The following is a 17,909-nucleotide window of genomic DNA, read 5'->3' as shown; positions in this document are numbered from 1 at the left end:
TTCAGTAGCTATGTGATTTGGATGCACAAGCAATGAATAAGAGATACTGAGTTTAGGAGAAGCTTGTTACTAAACTTTCATAACTCCATACCTTATTTGACCGTAAAGACACTCTTCCTCCACAGCGTGCACAGAATTTAGTTTGGCAATATGAACAGTTATGGCCACAGCCATCAGCAAACTTTGTTTTGTGGCAGATGCCACAGGTTGGGGCATCACCCTTCTGCTCCTGCTGCTGCTGTGATTCTTCACCCATCTTCTTCACTTGCTCCTTATACATTTCAAACTGCTGATGTAATTTTCTGCAAGAAGAGAAGAGATCATTAACAGTTGTTTTATTTAAGCCCACAGATACTTTGCAATCACTAAATTGCAATCAATTTCAAAACACAAATTGGAGAGAAATACTGTAGTAAAGCAAATACATTTAATTTATGATGCTCTAGAAGTGTAATGTGCAAGAATTACTTCTTTTTCATTATAACTAAACTCTAGGAGGAGGCCCAACACTAATAACATGCAGCACACAGTCCAGCTGTTACAAAGAGAAGTAACTTTGCTTTAGGATGTGACCAGCTGTTTGCTGCAAATACAACAGTAGGAAACATGGGCTGAGTAATCCAAGAGCCCGTGGCACTAGACAATAAATTGGTTAATAGCAGAAAAACAAGGTCTTATTTTCCAAGCTTACTTTTACCCAGTTCCACAAGACAGATGCAAACATCTTCTCTTGCTATAGCTTATCTTCATTTATCCAACAATACTGCACAGAATAATCAGTCCAAAATGCTTTTTCAATCACTCTTCAAGCACTGGGTGCAAGCCCATAGAAAGCTACCTCAGCTTAACAAGATGTTATAAATCATTTAAGCCATTCATATCACCCTATAGGTACTGCCATCTCATGCCAAACATAAGGTAGAAGAATGTCTTAGGTGTAAAATCCAGGGACAGTAGTTTAAGATGCACACACATTTTACCGTCCGTTTCCAATAGACTAGGAGCACATTCAGAGTCAGCTGCCATGTGAAATGATTCTTTCAGGCGTTCAACTTCATTCATACTTCTGAGCCCATAATAATCAAATCTCCATATATGATATGTCTCACTGTGACCAAAGTTAGAGACTAATTTCACGTTCTATAACGGCAGTTTTTTCTCAAAAAAGTCCCTATTTCTGAAGGTAAATGATGTCATGAGAAATTTAATTTTCATTGTAAAAAGTTACAATTTTTTAGCTCCTGTACTTGCTGAAAAAACCTGGAAAATGTGACATAGCATATCGTAAAAGTTTTCACAAAGTGAAAACAAAAACTTTGACTTCTCTTTTGTTTTTATCCTTGTGATTTAAAGAGATCTGAACAGTGATTTTCAAATTCTTAGCATGGAATTCAACTCACCTAATTTTGCTAACAGAGACCGCAAATTTTAGCAATCTAAAAATTATTCATCTAATTTAAGCAGCTTTTTTAGCTTCCAGAACAGTCACAAGCAAATCTCCCAAAATGAAGCATTTTCTATAAAACATTAAAATTGTACACCAAGCCAAAAAATTAAAAGTGCAAGAGAGATTTATTTTGCTTTTAAATTATCTTTCCAGAGATTCTTGATATGTGGTTATTAAAACACACACATGAAGCCTAAGATAGAACAAAGAATAACCTCCTGGGAAAAAAAATAAATCCAGGAGACCAACTTTCTTGATGCAGAAATATATCCTTTATATAGTTCAGATATAAAGTAATGATACGAAATTACTTCATCAGAAGTGTCAGATGCTCTTGCCACATATTACACTGAGTCAGTTCAAAATTATGTCAAACTATTATTTACCATGGATATTCACACATATGTCAAAAACTGTTGGGATTTGCTTCATTTTTTCGGGAAAACTCCCCTAAGAATGTACTTTATAATTACATTATACCGTAGAAGAGTTGTAGGAACAAACAGGCAGCTCCATCAGTCAAGACAGGAGGCTGGAGGCATGCTGCCTCTTCTGTGTACCAAACTGCTGCCTCAAGCTCTTAGCTGCCACTGACCCCTTTCTAGACAGAGGGAAAGCTGGCTTACTTCGTGTTGCTTGTGTGCCACTTTTCTAATCTACCTGCTCTTGTCACTTGAGTTCAATTCTGAGTCCACACATTGTCCCCAGGACATAGCAGTGGCATGTTTTTCTCTCACTTCTCCCCCACATGCGTTAGCCTTCCAGCCTGTAGCAGAGCAGTGAGAGGGGTCATGGCTCTGGTTTCCACGGGAAGGACGTGAGGGTCGTCAGTGTCCTAACAAGCATTTGGGTAGTCGGGGGTAAGCAGCTTCCTCTGCCTTCTCAAGGGTTCAAAAAGACTTCACTGCTGACTGCTTTGCTGAATAGAGCAGGACACAAGTTACTAATAAGAAAGAGCTGAATGAAGTCAAGAACAAAATTTGGAAATCTGGAACCCTGGCACATTTCAATGTTTTACGCTGACAACAGTATATACTTGGCAGTTGGCAGTCTGGCCAGTTTCCATCAATAACACGTGTAATCTCTGAGACCTTGCTTGCCTTTAATTTTGCCAAACATTGCGCTCTTCATTTAAAGCACATTATCTATGCTGAACTTCAAGTTTATTTTAGGTTACAATCAGTTTTGTGGCTTCCTTATAATCTATGGCCTTTGTTTGTATGATTATTTGCTTACCAGTCTCACTGATGCATAAAAAGCACAAGCCTTTTGCTAATTCTTAAGCCTCATGTACTGAAATAATTTCACTTTCGTTTCCTCTTGGGCACAAGAATCTATGTAAAGGTCACAACTTTCGCCCCAAAGTATAAACTTTTCAAGGTTATACAGAGTAGTTTTCTAAAATCCTTGTTCTAGCAGCAAACAACTTATCGTCTGCCAAAAAAGAGACAGAAATTTTTCTTCCAAGAAAATTACTACATGTATTGACAGTTGTCACAAAAAATTAAACACAGAAGACAAAAATCTATTAAATAAACAGTTACACACAATATGTGTTCTACTTACTGAGCAGAACCACTTGAGATGAATATGCATACTTGAAAAAAAAAAAACTTGGAAAAATATTCAATTTAGGAAGTCCGTAAAAAAAACCTTTCTGATCTATTTTATATATCAATGGTTTTTAATTATCTAGCCTGCAAGGGTTTAAGCCAATAATGTGCAGTGATAATTATGTATTTAGAATAGCACAGTATTTGAAACACATTCAGTAAAAATTGTATAACATTTTTTCAGAAAACACAATGCAAATAAAACTCCGTTTAGTTCAAGTTGTCTGCACTCACGTAACCACTCAGAACGTTGCTGCCTGGAAGGGCTCAGGAGTTCCATTACCAGGGAACTGAAAGTAACCAGTGCCAAGGCAAACTTCAGAGCCTGGAACTGAACTCAGGTATCCCAGGACTATGATTTCCTGTTCCTATACTCCAGTGAGTTAATGCAAGTGGCCAAGATCTGTGCTGTGAGACTAGAAAAACAGGCTCTGCAGATTTTAGGCCAAAATGCTCATCCATAATACAAATCTTAATTCTTAGGCATGATAGGGGTTTTTTGGTGGAAACCCAGATAATTACATCAAACCATACAGCAACAGAACATTCAAGTAGAAAGCTCAGCAATGCGTATCTGTGACACTTACATACGTGTATTTTGACAATGGCCTCAATAGCACATGCCATCTATCTGTACTGATGCAAAATCTCTCTCCTTTTCCACGTTGTTTCCAAAAAAACAAGTATCCACGTTAGTAAACGCTATAAATTTTAGAGAAAAAGGAGACGTTTGTTTAAAAAAAAAAAAAAGTTTGATTTATGCAAACACCTAATGATAATGAAAAGTTAGGCTGGAAAACTAATATCTAAGTTCTGTTCATTTTCATCTCTTGTGAGAATGAGTTCTCTGAATCACACTCATATCTGCTGGAAGTTACCACGGTGAAGCTGATGAGGCTTATATGACTAGTGAAGACTTTTTTTGTGTTGTAAAAACATCATGTCCAAGACAGCTGCATAGAGGACTTTTCAGTGTCAAAAGCAAGTGTTTGTAAGAGCTTGATTGCTCTGTCAAGGTCAAGAAATAGTTTCTGTTGGAATACTTGCTTTGTTCTGGAATGGAGTTAATTTAATTCTACTTATGCTTTGTTCCCCATACCTTTCTGGAAAGGAGAAATTCAGTATCAACCAAAAAGCAGCAATCCATGGGTGTCTCATGATCAAAAAATGAAAAGCAAGTTCAGTAGTCTGATGTCTCCTATGTCCTGGTTTGGGCTAAATCAGAACTAATTCTGTTTTAGTGCTTTAACTTTTCAGTTAAGTCTCCTCTAACTACCAGCACTTTCTGAAACAGCAGCATGTTTTTCCAGACAGTGACTGCTCCTAGCAGTGATAAGGCCTGATGTTTATAGTTCGTACCAAGGAATGGTATGCAGAGAGGCCCTTGCTTATAGTTGTTCTTATGGCGACCAAGGTCACTGCTAAATCTTGTACTCCGTGTTGGGGTGCCGGGAGTGAAAAGGGTCGCACCTACAGGGAGGAGCGAACTGGACAGGTCACCCAAACCTGACCAACAGAGTATTCCATCCCATAGACGTCATATTCAGTATAAAGCTGAGAGATCACAAGGGTCTCGCCCTTCGCTCCCCTTCGCTCTTCTTCGATGGCCGACATCTGAGGAGGACTGATCCGTGCATCCCTGAATCCAGTGCCTGAGTCCAGCTCCTGCATCCCGTCCCTGTCTGCTGCCGAGTCCAGCCTGGGACTGCCCCAGTGCCAGCCCTGCGGTGTGGTGGTGACGTATTGTCATCGGGGGGGGGAGTTGGGTTCGGTATTGGTTTTGTATATATTTGTACATACTGTATATATTTCTTTTTTTTTTTCCTTATTCTTATTATTATCTTTTCTTTTATTGTTATTGTTCCATTAAAGCTGTTTTAGTTTTCTTTTCCAAACCGTAAAGTCTCTCTCCCTTGTTCTCTCTCCTTTTCCCTTTTGGGAGGGGAGAGGGGTTAGTAGAGAGCGTCTGTCATTCGTTAGTGGCCGGCCGAGCCTCAAACCGTGACACTCCTATTATTGTGCAGAAGTTTTTATTTTCTCCTGTCCTCCAGAAATGCCCACAAAACAGCATTTTACCAAAAAAAGTTCCAAAGCCATTCCTGCCTTCCAAAAGTTCACTTAAATGTTTCTGAAATTTCCAAAGCTGCTTAAAATTTGACATTAGAAGGGCAACTGACAAGCAGGTACCCAGGTGTTGAGGCCAGAGGTAAGTGCAGCAGCCACTTCTCATTTCCTGGCTACACTTCTTCCAAAGTCTTATTACTGATTGTAGTCCACACCTCATTTCCTATTCCCAGGCAGGGAGCACAGACGTGGCCGGAATCTAGGCTTCAAAAAGGGTTTGTTCACTTTCAGTTTTGCCAAGTCCATACATTCGACGATTTTTTCTGCCTGGTGGCAATGACTGTCTGGTAACGTACAACGTTCTTCCCTGTATTGTATTAAACACTTAATTCTTTCTACTTTTACAATAGTGTTAACTGACCTGTCACCAAGTATACCTACTACTCTTCTGAATGCATACTATTGTACATATAATCCCCTGTGTTGGCAGAGGCTGGGAAACAACTGGTTAAACATCAGCTTTGCTGATAAGAAACTCCGGAAAACAGGGCGGAAAACAGGTTATAAGCCAGCGGGGTGTGTGCTCTCATTACAAATTGGACATATTACATATAGGGCTACATCAGCAAGAGTAAGAGTAACAGCAGTAGATAAAGGGACGTTATTCTTCCCCTTTAGCTGGCAGTGGCAAGGTTGCACCAGGAATACTGTGTCCAGACTGGGGTCTGCCAGTTCATGAGGCATGCTGACAAAATGGACAAGTCAGTTTGTCAACAACAAGAAAAAAAAATGGTCAGGGTCCTAGAGCAAGATGGGATTACAGGAGCTGGGTTTGCTCAATCCAGTGAAGAGGAATGGACTAAACAGACTAAGGAGTGATCTAACAGCTGCCTGAAACTAACTATCTAATCTAAAAATTATCTGAAAAAATTAGAGAGACAAATTCTTCCTAGTAGTCGCAAATCGAAAACAAGGGGCAAAAGGCACTATAATGGCACACTGGGAGGTTCAGGTTGGACATTAGGAGAAGTCTTTTCACTAGGAGGGTAGTGCAGCACTAGAACAAGTTCTCCCAAGAGGCTATGAGGTTTTCAAAACTCACCTAGACAAAGCTTCAGCTGCCCTGACCTAGTATTGGCAATATCCATGCTTTGAGTGGGAGGTTGGTTCAGAGATCCTCTTCAAAGACCATTTCTATTATTATGCACTTGACAATGGCTTTGTGGAATAAGAAATATAAAGTATAAACTCAAGCAGAAACATATGGAAAAGTATTTGACAATAATTATTTGGCTCAGCCGTACTGAAAAAAAAAGTGACTTAACTTTTACCAATAGAAAAAAAAAACAGCTCTTCATGCTTTTCATAAACTACTGTGAGAACAGTTAACTCTCTCAGAGTTTGATCAATGACCTCACATGTATTTTCAGCTCCAGGTAATGCAATGGGCAGCAAAACTTTAAGTTTATTCTTTAATACTGATGTGTGGAGGCTATAAAAAAATCTATTAAAAAAACCCCACAAAACAAACCTATATTCAGCAATGCAGAATAGAACTTTTCTTAATCGCAAAATTTCAGTTTCACCAGTATTCAACTGAAATGAGAAAAGGAATCACATAAAACTTTTCTTCAGAAGACCATGATTCTGCTTTAAGTCTAGCAGATAAAGAAAAATTATTAAGCAATTAAAGGCTCAAGCCTAACTTCAAACAAGAACCCCACATCCAATTCTGTTTAAAATTAATGGATTATCATACCCAGGCAGATAATGCAATCACAGTCTTGATGCCATTCACAATTCAGAGTTTTCAGCTTTCATACCAATGAAAATGAAATATAGACAGAAACTAGATAAGAATAACAGCCGTGTTTAGCAGTGTCAAATAGTGAGTAAGATATTTTAATTTAAGTTTTTTTCTAAACATAGAGAAAATCCTCCTGAAATTGTCAGTAGAAATAAATCTCTGAAATTTTTACCTCTTTCTCCTACATATGATATGACTTGTTTTATAGATGGAGTTAACTGGAAAAAAAACCCAAGTTTTTCATGTTTCCCGTTCTCTAACTTATCAAGGAATATGTACTTTAATTATTCTGTGATATTCATTAACCTGAAACAGGAACAGAGCAATAGTGATGAAATTTTAAGTGCCAAACATCTTTAAAGAGTCTATGAAACATAGGAATCACAGAATAAGGAGCCTCTAAACATGGTGAAAGACTTACTTACAAAAGAAATAACCTTGTTCACACTAAGAAAAATCGTACTTTCTCTCAATCACAGAAGTATTTCTTTATCAATACAATACTCTTACTGAATTCACATGAAACACACAAGGTGGCCAAAATCCAAATCCTTGGTTAAAAAGACACAGACATAGTTAAAGTAAATTATGGCAGTTCACACATATGAGACATTACATTTTCCAATAATTTAACTGAAAGAACTGTTGTAAAACACATACACTTTTATTCTAAGTGAGTATATATACTCTAAATCTAAGTGAAGTACACTGACTGTGCCTGAAATGCTGAAGAGAAGAAAAAGAGCTAAGAGAATGGAAAGAAAGGAGAGTGGTTGCTAAACAATCTTGTTCTTGGTTTATACTAGTGTTGCTGCTCACTTGTAACTCAAGTGGGAAAAGTCAAATACAGCAAAGCTAATCAGCACCCAAAACAAAGATCACTGTTTCAGTCTCTCCTTGTCAGGCAAGTGAGCAGGGTAAGGACCCCAGTTATGCCCCAGAAGCATTTGCCTCACACTGGGGAATGGAACCAAAAATTCTCTGCTGGTGGAACTTTGTACAAGCCACTCTTAGAGGTAAAAGATATGGCCAAGATGAGGCCTTCAAGCTGTCCTGGCTCTGTTCTCTCTTTTCTCCATTTACCATGGCTTTCTGCAAAGGCTTCCAGTCTACACTTTATCACACTTTGTTCTCAGCTTATTTAACCTCCCTCACGAAATAGCAAATATCCCTCTCATTGCACTCTTCCCGATGTCATAATTAATTAATTAATTAATCTAGCGTGACCCTAAATAAGTGTGTAACTACAGATGAAGTCACATCACTGAATCTAGTTTATTTTAATACACTCAGAAACTCCGTAGAAAAGTTAAGAAAGGAAATGGAAAAAAAAAACCCTCAGTTTTAAAAACTGAGTAGGATATGACTGTGAATGAATCAACAGATTACACACCAGCTAGACAACAAGTCTAGCTGGAACTGGCAGGATTACCTTACTTGTCCATTTTTTTCTGTTTATAATGCTCAGTATTGAATAAAACCACAGCCTTTGCTTATGAACTTTGTTTATTAGCAGCAGTGAGGCTGCTCTTTGCTGTCAAGGTAGCAGTGAACAACAGCTAAGTACAATAGTCCTGTGCAAGGCTACAAGAAAAAGTGAACACAGAGGAGACAAACATATGGCCAATTAAATGCTGACCCTATTAATATTACCATATTTCTGTGTGATAAAGGATGAAGCTAGACAATATGTATATAAAGGAAAAAAGAAGTACATAAATCCTGGCTGTACCTGTCACTTCCAGGTTTCCTCAGTACAGACAGATACTTGCTTCTACCTTTTCTGCAACAGTTCAAGCTAACTGCAAGATTAAATTAAGAAGTGGTATCTTTGTGACTTTGTTAAAATTAACCTTTAACTGAGTTGTTTATCGTATTTTTACAATCTGAAATATACAAAAAGCTATAAAGTCCCAATTAAGGGACTTAAACAGGCAGAATATAGTAATACATCCAATTCATCTAGATCTTTTTCAACACTCTTTTTTAGCTATAATAAAGAAGAGTGGCATTTAAAGATAAAAACAATACCACATTCCTGCAACAGTTTAACAAGGGTTAAATTACTCAGATAAAGATACCTAATTTCTCCATAACTAACAGTTGTAAGACTAGCTGCCTATAAGTAAGGAAGGTTCCTTCATAACTCCAGATGGAAACTACTTTACACCTTTGAATATCTTCATACACTTCTGTGTTTTATTTCAATGTAACTGAGAGGTTCTAATTATCCTTTTCTGAATCCTATTTAAAATCCTAACTTAGAACAGAAGTTTCCACAACTCTCATACAAATATTTTGGTGATTATACTGGGGTATTTTTTTCCTCATTCTCATTAGCTGCTCCTATATTAGAAAAAAAATCTGTAAAAGAGCTTCTTTAAAGGATTATGAGTCTGTTGATTCACACCATGTTTTTCTCATATTTCTAAAATAAACAGTCTTAGCTAAATTTTTCATTCTTTCTCCACAAAAATTCTCCATTATTCTTTTAATAAATTTTTTCACCTATTTCTGTACCTTCTCCTCCTATACCGGAAATATCAGTAGGACTACTTTTTTAATGTTTAAGCATCGAGTTGGTAAATTAAATCCATACTGTTCTACACAATAGTGGTAGTTCTCCTTCCACTCTTAACCCTCGTGACAAGGCCAACACTTCCCAGGTAGTTTTAGGTCTCATTCAAAGCAAGATTAACCGTGCCAGTTGTAATTGAAAAAGGGAATCTTCCGGTGCCTGACTCTCCAGGGAAACTCTCCAAGTTCATTCCACAACTGCATTCTCTCAATTAAAAATATTTTATCTCCAGTTCCATGAGCCTTGTCCCTGTGTTTGCAATCCACACTATCCCAAAGGAGCTGCTTTGGTAAAGTGCTGAAACTGTAAGTACTAATCCTCAGCTGACAGTGAAGATCAGGAGAAAGTAATTGAACTTCCAGTAAAAGCAGGCTGTCAGGAAATGTGTGTGGCAAAGCACAAGAATAGGATCTTTAAAGATTGGCATTTGTACCATCATTTCATTTATATTTCATCCCAGTTAAAGAAATAAGATTACAGATTAAAAATTACGGATAATTATGTTCAACTTTTTTTTTCCTAACTCATTATGAAACAAGATGAAAGCTGTCACTCTGTGTGCCTTACATATACATATACTTCTTCACTTAATTTCTGCCAGTTCTAGTGGGAAAGAACAACTGTCTCAAAGACAATTTGGTTTCAAGTTTGGAAAAACAGTCATAGTGGCAGAAAGGAACTTTTGGAACTGGCATGTCTAAGGGTAAAGATACTTCATGAGCTCAAGCCTTGCTGAATATTAGAAAGGATACAATCAGAGAGAGACACCTTATGATAGGCAATACTATTTGAGTCTTCAGCTGTACTGATACCATAGTATCATCACATATTGCTGCTGCTAAGCAGTTTGGACAAGTGGTAGTGGAGTTTTCAGAAACTGTGAGTAAAAGTAACAGATCTTTCTTTCAGCATTCAGTCTCATATCGCTGATGACCACCATCTGTCCTTAATTTCTATGAAAGAAGGCATAAAGGACAGGAAAAACCTGCAGCATGTACATAGCTGTAAAAAAGGCACATCAAACATAGCCTTACATACATTTAGAATCAGAACACTCTCAACTATCTCCATTTGCAGTAGGCTAAGTTTTGCAAAACTCCAACCAGAAACGAAAATTTCTTAGACCTCTAAGCCAATCTGCCACAACAGACCCCCATGTAAAAACATGGTGAAAGAAAAGTCAGAGCTTCTTGTTAAACAGAAGGGAAATAGCATTCATTACTTACTTTGTAACACAAAACTACTTTATAAACTAGAATTAGGATTATTTTGCTGTTATTGCAGCACCTGCATTATGTTATGAGCTTTATGCAAAAATTAAGACTCCTATTTGGATATTTTCCATGCACAGTTGACACAGACGTACACAGACTTTCATCCCCTATACAAAAATTCTCACCTGAAATCTCAATCACTGAATACATGTGGCTCCCACCAAATTTCCTTTTACAGTCTATTTCTATCCTGTCATTCTACTTTTTACATCTAAAAACCATGCTGATTTTTACAGCTACTGTTACATGTTTCTTCCTGATTCATTCAGCTGATTGAAATGTTTTGTAACAGAAATGTTATATTAGTCTGAAAACATTAGAAATATAGTTGCATGTTGGCTATTTCTACATTTTTTTTCTGATACTGTTTGTGCTCAAATAAATATCCATTTTAAGAAAGCTGGGCCACTTCTATATACTTTTTAATTACTAGGCCTTTATTTTTTTAAACAACATCATAATTAAAAGTACACAAATGACTGTTCTATCCAAATAATTCACAATTCACAACTCACAAAAGGTTTCAGTTTATCTTGTATTTGACTTGTTTTCATAAATCATACTTTTATTTACTTTATCGTAAATTTCATTTTAAACTTATGCAATATTTACCAAATGCACCTTTAAAAAGAGGTTAATTCCGTCACTGGCAATTAAGCACATTGCAACATTATTACATTTATAAAGGGTGACTCCAGCAGAGATAATATTTCTTACAGTCACTCGGGTTACTTTATTTGCATCATCAGCTGACTCACAAAAGGAAGCCATTAACTTCACACCTGTAGATTTAGAAATGCCCAAAATAACTAAATTACTGTGTTAAACTTTTTTATCCTTACTATGAAAGGCAAAATTACTTTTTGATTGGACAATTACACACACAGCCAAAGTAAATACATGCTAAATAGTAGGTCAGACTGTCTTGGCTCCGAAATGTAACACCTCCTGATATTACAGTATCATGATTAGAGCGAGTTCATTCCACATTGTTTACAACATTCATGAGTATTTTCAATTATTAAGTAGCCCTATCTTTTTACCTCTGTGACAGGATTGTTCCTATCTTGATGATTTTCCTTTTTTAACAAACAGGAAATAAATTTGAGCAATGCCAGCAAAGATAGGGTAACCAAGTCTTAGTTGTGCTCACCATCTGGTTGCATCAACTTCATCACCATGCTTGATGCTAGATTACTACCACCACAACTGGTGGCAGTAATTAGTTGTGGTGCATCTTGGTTTTGTCTGTATCAGTATGATTACTGTAAAAGTACCACCAGTGGAGCCATATTTCTAGCAGCACTTTAGAGGGAGATCCTCTTGAAACAGTTTCCCAATTCTCAGAAGACTGTAATTTTCCATACTGTTCATATTTTAAAAGTAACAGGAAGTAGGACCAAAACACAAATTATTTTCACCATGCTAATGTAACCTGTTCCAGAAACAAACAAAAGAAATGGGTCTTGAAATGGAAATTCAAATATAAAAAATAATTATGACTTTTTGAGGAAGGAGCTGACAAAGGGAGAGTTGCCCTCACCTGCAGGTGAGACTTTTCATAAGTGCATGAACAAAGTGTGTAACAATTTTCCCCATACTAATTATATCTAAATCCATGCCTCCATACCTTCCCTTTACTCAAAAAGTGCGCCGAATTCAAACTTTGCTTCTCAGAGGTAAAACATAATATCAATTTAGGTTGCAGCAGTATTTCTCCATTTTAGATAAACAGTGTTTGATAATCATTGAAAAGATAAGAGATTTGTGCCTCAAAAGCTCTGTAAATAGTAGTTAATATAATACTGTTTCTGAGAGACAATGCTCGAGTTTTCCAAATAACTGGGGTTGTGCAAGACCACTGCAAAAAATCAGTGCCAGAGAGAAGACCAGAATTCAATCTTATATTTACATCCTTTAACCTCTTAATTAAAGTTTATTAATTAACCATTAAGAGCTCAGAGCTACTGGGTATAAATGAGAGTTGTAAGAGAATAACATCAGGCCAGGAGTAGGCCTTCTCATCATGCTCTGCTGTTCATAATCCCATAGAGTGGAAGTATGCAGCAACAGCAGGCCCTGTAAACTAGCAGAGGGAGCAAGGACACTGTGACACTCAAAGCCCAGGGACCATCCCAGAGACAGCCCTCTGAAAATCTGTTTTCCTATAATGCTCAAACACTTTTCTCTGCCAAGACTCTGATATCAGTTTATTAAAGCCTTCTCCTGAAGTACTTTTTTTTCAGAAAAATAGTAAACATAAACAGATTCCACTCACATTTGTTTTAGCGTAATTGCACTTAAGCAAGTAGAACAAGTCTTAGTTCTGCTCTTCATCAACCAATTTTTTCCCTATTTAATAGTTCTCAATGCATTCTATTTTTTCATGCTGTTGAGCAGGGCTTATAGATTACTATATTGTTATAGTATCATGTAAACTGCTGAGAAGTCTTTTTGTTAAATAGTAAGGCCTAACCCCTGAGCAGGTTCAGCCCAGCTCAAATGTTCACTACAATCAGAATTGGCGGAAAAAAAATGTTACTTTATGATGTTGTTGTCCTTTTCCCCCTTCTCACTGAGGTATCTTCAACTGCCACGGCCTTTCAACAAATCTACTAACCTAAATTAAAGAAAATGTGGAATAACATATCATAGAACGGTTTGGGTCGGAACGATCTCAAAGATCGTCTAGTTCCAACCTTCCTGCCATGGCAGGGACACCTCCCACTAGACCAGGTTGCTCAATATAATTTGGAGAAAAAAAATACCTATTATCATTCCTACATGGTCACTATCCCACCAAAAGAAAATAAATCCAGATGTCCAAAGTCAATTGACATTCTTATTTTACATAAGTCTTTTGTATCCAGGATTGACCAGGTATTACTATTCAAAGAAGACACAATACCAATACTGACAAATTTCCAATTCTGCCAATGTAACTAAGCTGTTACAATAGGATCTTCGTAACAGTAGGTTTCCAGCATTGGAAGTAGGATCTTTCTTTAAATATGAATACCCAAAAAAGAAGCTGATTATGTATATATCTCTCTTTCATCTTTCCCTGGCCTCTAAAAGTAGAGTCAAAAGAGAGGCAAAGGCATGGGCTGACGTAACAGCCAATACTTGAACAAATCACCAGAGGAGATATAGTCATGATCCTAGGATTATCATGACTCACCAATGTTACATGTTTAACTAAAGAAAGAATATTTGTTTAGTGTACATAATAATTAATATTGTAATAGCTAAGAAATATACACAATGAAGTCACAAATTCAATACTAAATCTTTTAGAGAATAGTTTCCAACAGAACAGATAGCATACCATTTTCTTAAGAGATTCAATATGGATACTGTAAAGAGGAGAACGCAGTGTCACCACTACATATGATGAAACATGGCTGAAATATATTTGTTACTTTAAATACACATTTAATCTTGAAACATCAACTTTCTGCCATTTCAGAAGTCACCTGTTAATCAGATTTTTGTCACAGATGTTAGTCATTTTCATTCTGTTGGTGAGCACTAGAAACAATAAAACATGTTCTGCTCTCAGGAACATAACTGGGAGATGAGGGAGTTCTCTGACACAGTCTGTATCCATCGACAAAGTACACCTGAGATGACAAGTCTAACTGTGCTCCTGTTGACAGAACACAAGTTCTCTCTGCTGAATATCCTTGCACTAAATGAAGAATATCCCTTTCTCAAAACAAAACTATCCTTAGTGATCAGCTGTGGGAGCAGAGAATACACAAATGGATGTAAAGCTTCCTAAAGGACAAGAAAAAGGTGATGTGTAGAATGAATAACTGGAATTACTGACAAGCATTCAAATTTTGGATTCATTGAATCATGTTTGTGACAGATCACAATTGCCAATGGGCCACAATAAAACCTGGATTTTTATTTCTATGAGACTACTTTTTTTTGCTCTGTGACAATCTGTTAATGTTATTCATAGATGAGACTTTGTACCCAGTAGTACTCGTCCTCACCCCAGGCTTCTGATCAGCTCACCCTAGCACCATCTGTCCATGTTTGCTCTGAGTCCAAGATACTCCAGGAGCCACATTACTATGAATTTACTTCAACCTTCTCTCTATACAGAACATAGTCAGAAAAGTGTCTTTCAAAAGAGATAAATGAATTTCCTCCTTCTGTAAAATCAGTATTACTTCTACTATAATCACAGAAAGCCACCCGTAAGCACAAATGTAAAAGCAAATGGGAACTATTACACTGAAAAATTTAAAAGATACATTCATTTGTAAAATAGAGGACCTGACTGAGGGTTTCACGATATAAATGTTTCAAGGACCATGCTCCTTTTGGACCATACCTGAAATGTTATCTGTTCAGTCATCCTCAAATCGCTAAAACCAGAACCAGAGCGAGGACTACCACCACATCACAAAAATCTGTACCTAGTGATAAAGGACAAATGTCTCATCTAGTAAGTCTTCCCTAGGTAAACACAGCAGAGCTCCACATCCTGTAGTCAGCCTTTGTAAATCAGCATAGTCCTTTTCTGCCTTAAATGAGGGTGGATAAATAAGACATTTCTTTCCTCTAGCCTTGCTGCCCCTCCACACTTCTTCAATTAAGGCATGAATACTTCATTTTACTGTTATCTAATGAATTGACCAAATACTCCAACTATTCCTTATCAAAGGAATAAAACAAGACAACAGTGAAAAGAATACTTTACTCACCCTCACTCACTCTGTAACATGTAATACAATCAACCACCATAAATACATCAGAATAAAAACATATAGCTGGGAGAATAAACGCTTCCAAAGACAAACAGAACACTGATTCATAGCTATCGATTAAACAGAAACGTTATCCAAAGAAGTTGTGAGTTTAAAAGCCTGTAACCAACATTTGAACTTTCTTCTGAAAAGCTCTGCAGCTGGGAAACCTAATTGTATTTCCAGCAAGCCTAATTGTGTTTTCTGACTCTAGGGGACAGGGATTCCCCAGATACTGATGACTGACAGGTCTGGTTCTGCTTTCAACCTGCAAGTAAGCAAAAATACCCACTGCTATGTGAAACTTAGCATGAAAAACAACCACTGTTTCCACTGGTATCATTAGCAGCTGGAAGTGCTCAATACCCACAACCAGGTCATTTGTAGAAGTCATTTGCACAGGTGCAAGTTACTCTCAGTACTTGCATTCAACTGCAAACATTAAGATGTAGGGCTTAAACCACACAGGTGGCCTTTGTGAAGTGCCAAACATCTTTCAGTACCAAAGAAACTCAATGGAGTTAAAAGGTATCCACCAGCACTTCTAGAGTTACTGTCATTAACTGGTTTAGAACCTACTTCCTGGTCCTGGAATTGGTTATTAGTTCATGAACCTGATTTTTTTCTTTCCTAAGAATTTGATCCAACTTTTTGAGGGTAGTTATGCAGTTACGATGTTATAATTGATTCAACCATGATCACTAAATCTCTCCTGAATATTTATTCAGCATTGTTCATTATGCATTTCTCATCTCTTTAACATCTCTACCCCTGCTACAAAATAAAAATACTTAGAATCTTTTATATCTCAAATTACCATTCAGTAGAACTACCCTTTGAAACCTTTTTTACTACACCAACTATTACTGCTTAAGAAGTCTGATGTATTTGATAACAGATAATGAAAAGTCTTTAGTAAACTCACTCTGTTCCAGAAAATGTTATTTTGACTTCTAAATAACCTTTTATACATCTCTGTCCTCAAATCTTGGTCAACTTTCTTCCCAATTCATCCCATTATTAAAAAATGTTTCCTAGTTATTTTCAAAAACTTTCTAATCACTTGGTATCATGTACTGCAAAAGAAACGGTATCTTTTGTTCTTGCTTTCTTACTATCAGTTTACATGGGAAAAACCCAGGGATTGCTCTGGGAGAAAGCTACTGCTCTGCAAAAACTAAACAAGTTACCACCTCTACATTTTGGCCCATGAAAGAAGCCAAAAATGTGAGGAGGAAGAATAAATTGAGAAGGCATACTGAAGGACTGCTTTAATCTGCAGCCTTAGGCAAAAGGTCTAGAGAACCATACCAGGAGAAAGCAGCTCTTAGCCTAGAATACCATGTGAGCCTACTTACAAGTTGAACACAAGTCAGCACTTTTCATGTGAAAACAGAAGCTGTAATGCCAAAACAAACCCTAGTTAACTGTGCCATAAAAATATTTCCCAAGTGAAATATCTCTGCTTGTGTGAGTGCTTCCTGAACTCTTTACAGTACTACTAGGGTAGCGGCATGACTCATAGAAACATCTTTTTAGGGAAGAGATAGATAGATACACAGATAGATATCAGTCCCACTGAAGTCAGTAACTAGTTCCAACATCCTTTGATTTTGTGATTCTGACTGCTGATCCTTTTATTTTCTCTCAGAAACCTCAATCAAAAAGACAAAGGCTAATAGGAATGTATTTAAATACTTTTTTAACTAGATAATGCAGACAACACTATAATGTGTTTAGCTTCAAATTTACCAGTATTGATTGGAATTTAAAATGTTTAGAATCACAGAAAATACTGACAACAATAGCTGATGTCCATGGGGAAGAAAACTGTAATAGAGCAGACAAGCCCAGAGAGCCAAAAGAAAATACATTGGGAGATAAAACTTGCCAGAGAGATGAACACATAAATTTTTGAACTAGAAAAAGGGAAATCTTGAGTTTTAAAATGATCGTCTATGAAAATATTACAAGCAATTGTCTCAACTAACCAGAGCCCTGAAATACTGCAGTTTGTGATGACAATTACGTGCTACAGATCTCAGTTCTCCACACACAGAAGGGGTTTTATTTGCCTGTTTACAGTACATAAATCTGTACACACTGACTATTTCTGTCAGAGGTCAGTGTATATGGAAACAATAAACAACCATTTCAGCTTTGAGTCACAAATAAACACAAAACTTCTGCTGACTACAGATCCTTCTTCTTAAATGGCTGTATTTTTTTACAAGGACATTTAAGACACTTTCTTCATAGACTCAAAAAAATAAAAAGCTTCATTAACTATGTTCTATGTTACAAGAAAAGAACACATTTCCTTATAGGAATTTGGGATGTGTACTACCTCATTAATTACCATA

At 36.9% G+C, this 17,909-nt stretch overlaps 1 protein-coding gene across 24 annotated transcripts in view; it reads right to left on the bottom strand.

Annotated features, from left to right (window-relative positions):
• RIMS2 (regulating synaptic membrane exocytosis 2) overlaps positions 1 to 17,909 on the bottom strand; it is a 478,829-nt gene that overhangs the window by 392,769 nt on the left and 68,151 nt on the right. For all 24 annotated transcript variants that reach the window (XM_086465565.1, XM_086465576.1, XM_086465572.1 and 21 more), the window contains one exon: positions 92 to 302. In XM_086465565.1, coding sequence (XP_086321691.1) covers positions 92 to 302 — 211 coding nt within the window. The remainder of the gene's footprint in view (positions 1 to 91; positions 303 to 17,909) is intronic.

The sequence above is a fragment of the Leptosomus discolor genome, chromosome 5, assembly GCF_034619465.1.
Source record: "Leptosomus discolor isolate bLepDis1 chromosome 5, bLepDis1.hap2, whole genome shotgun sequence".
NCBI lineage: Eukaryota > Metazoa > Chordata > Aves > Leptosomiformes > Leptosomidae > Leptosomus > Leptosomus discolor.
Note: the sequence above shows the minus strand (reverse complement) of the source record. Positions and strands in the feature narration are given on the sequence as shown.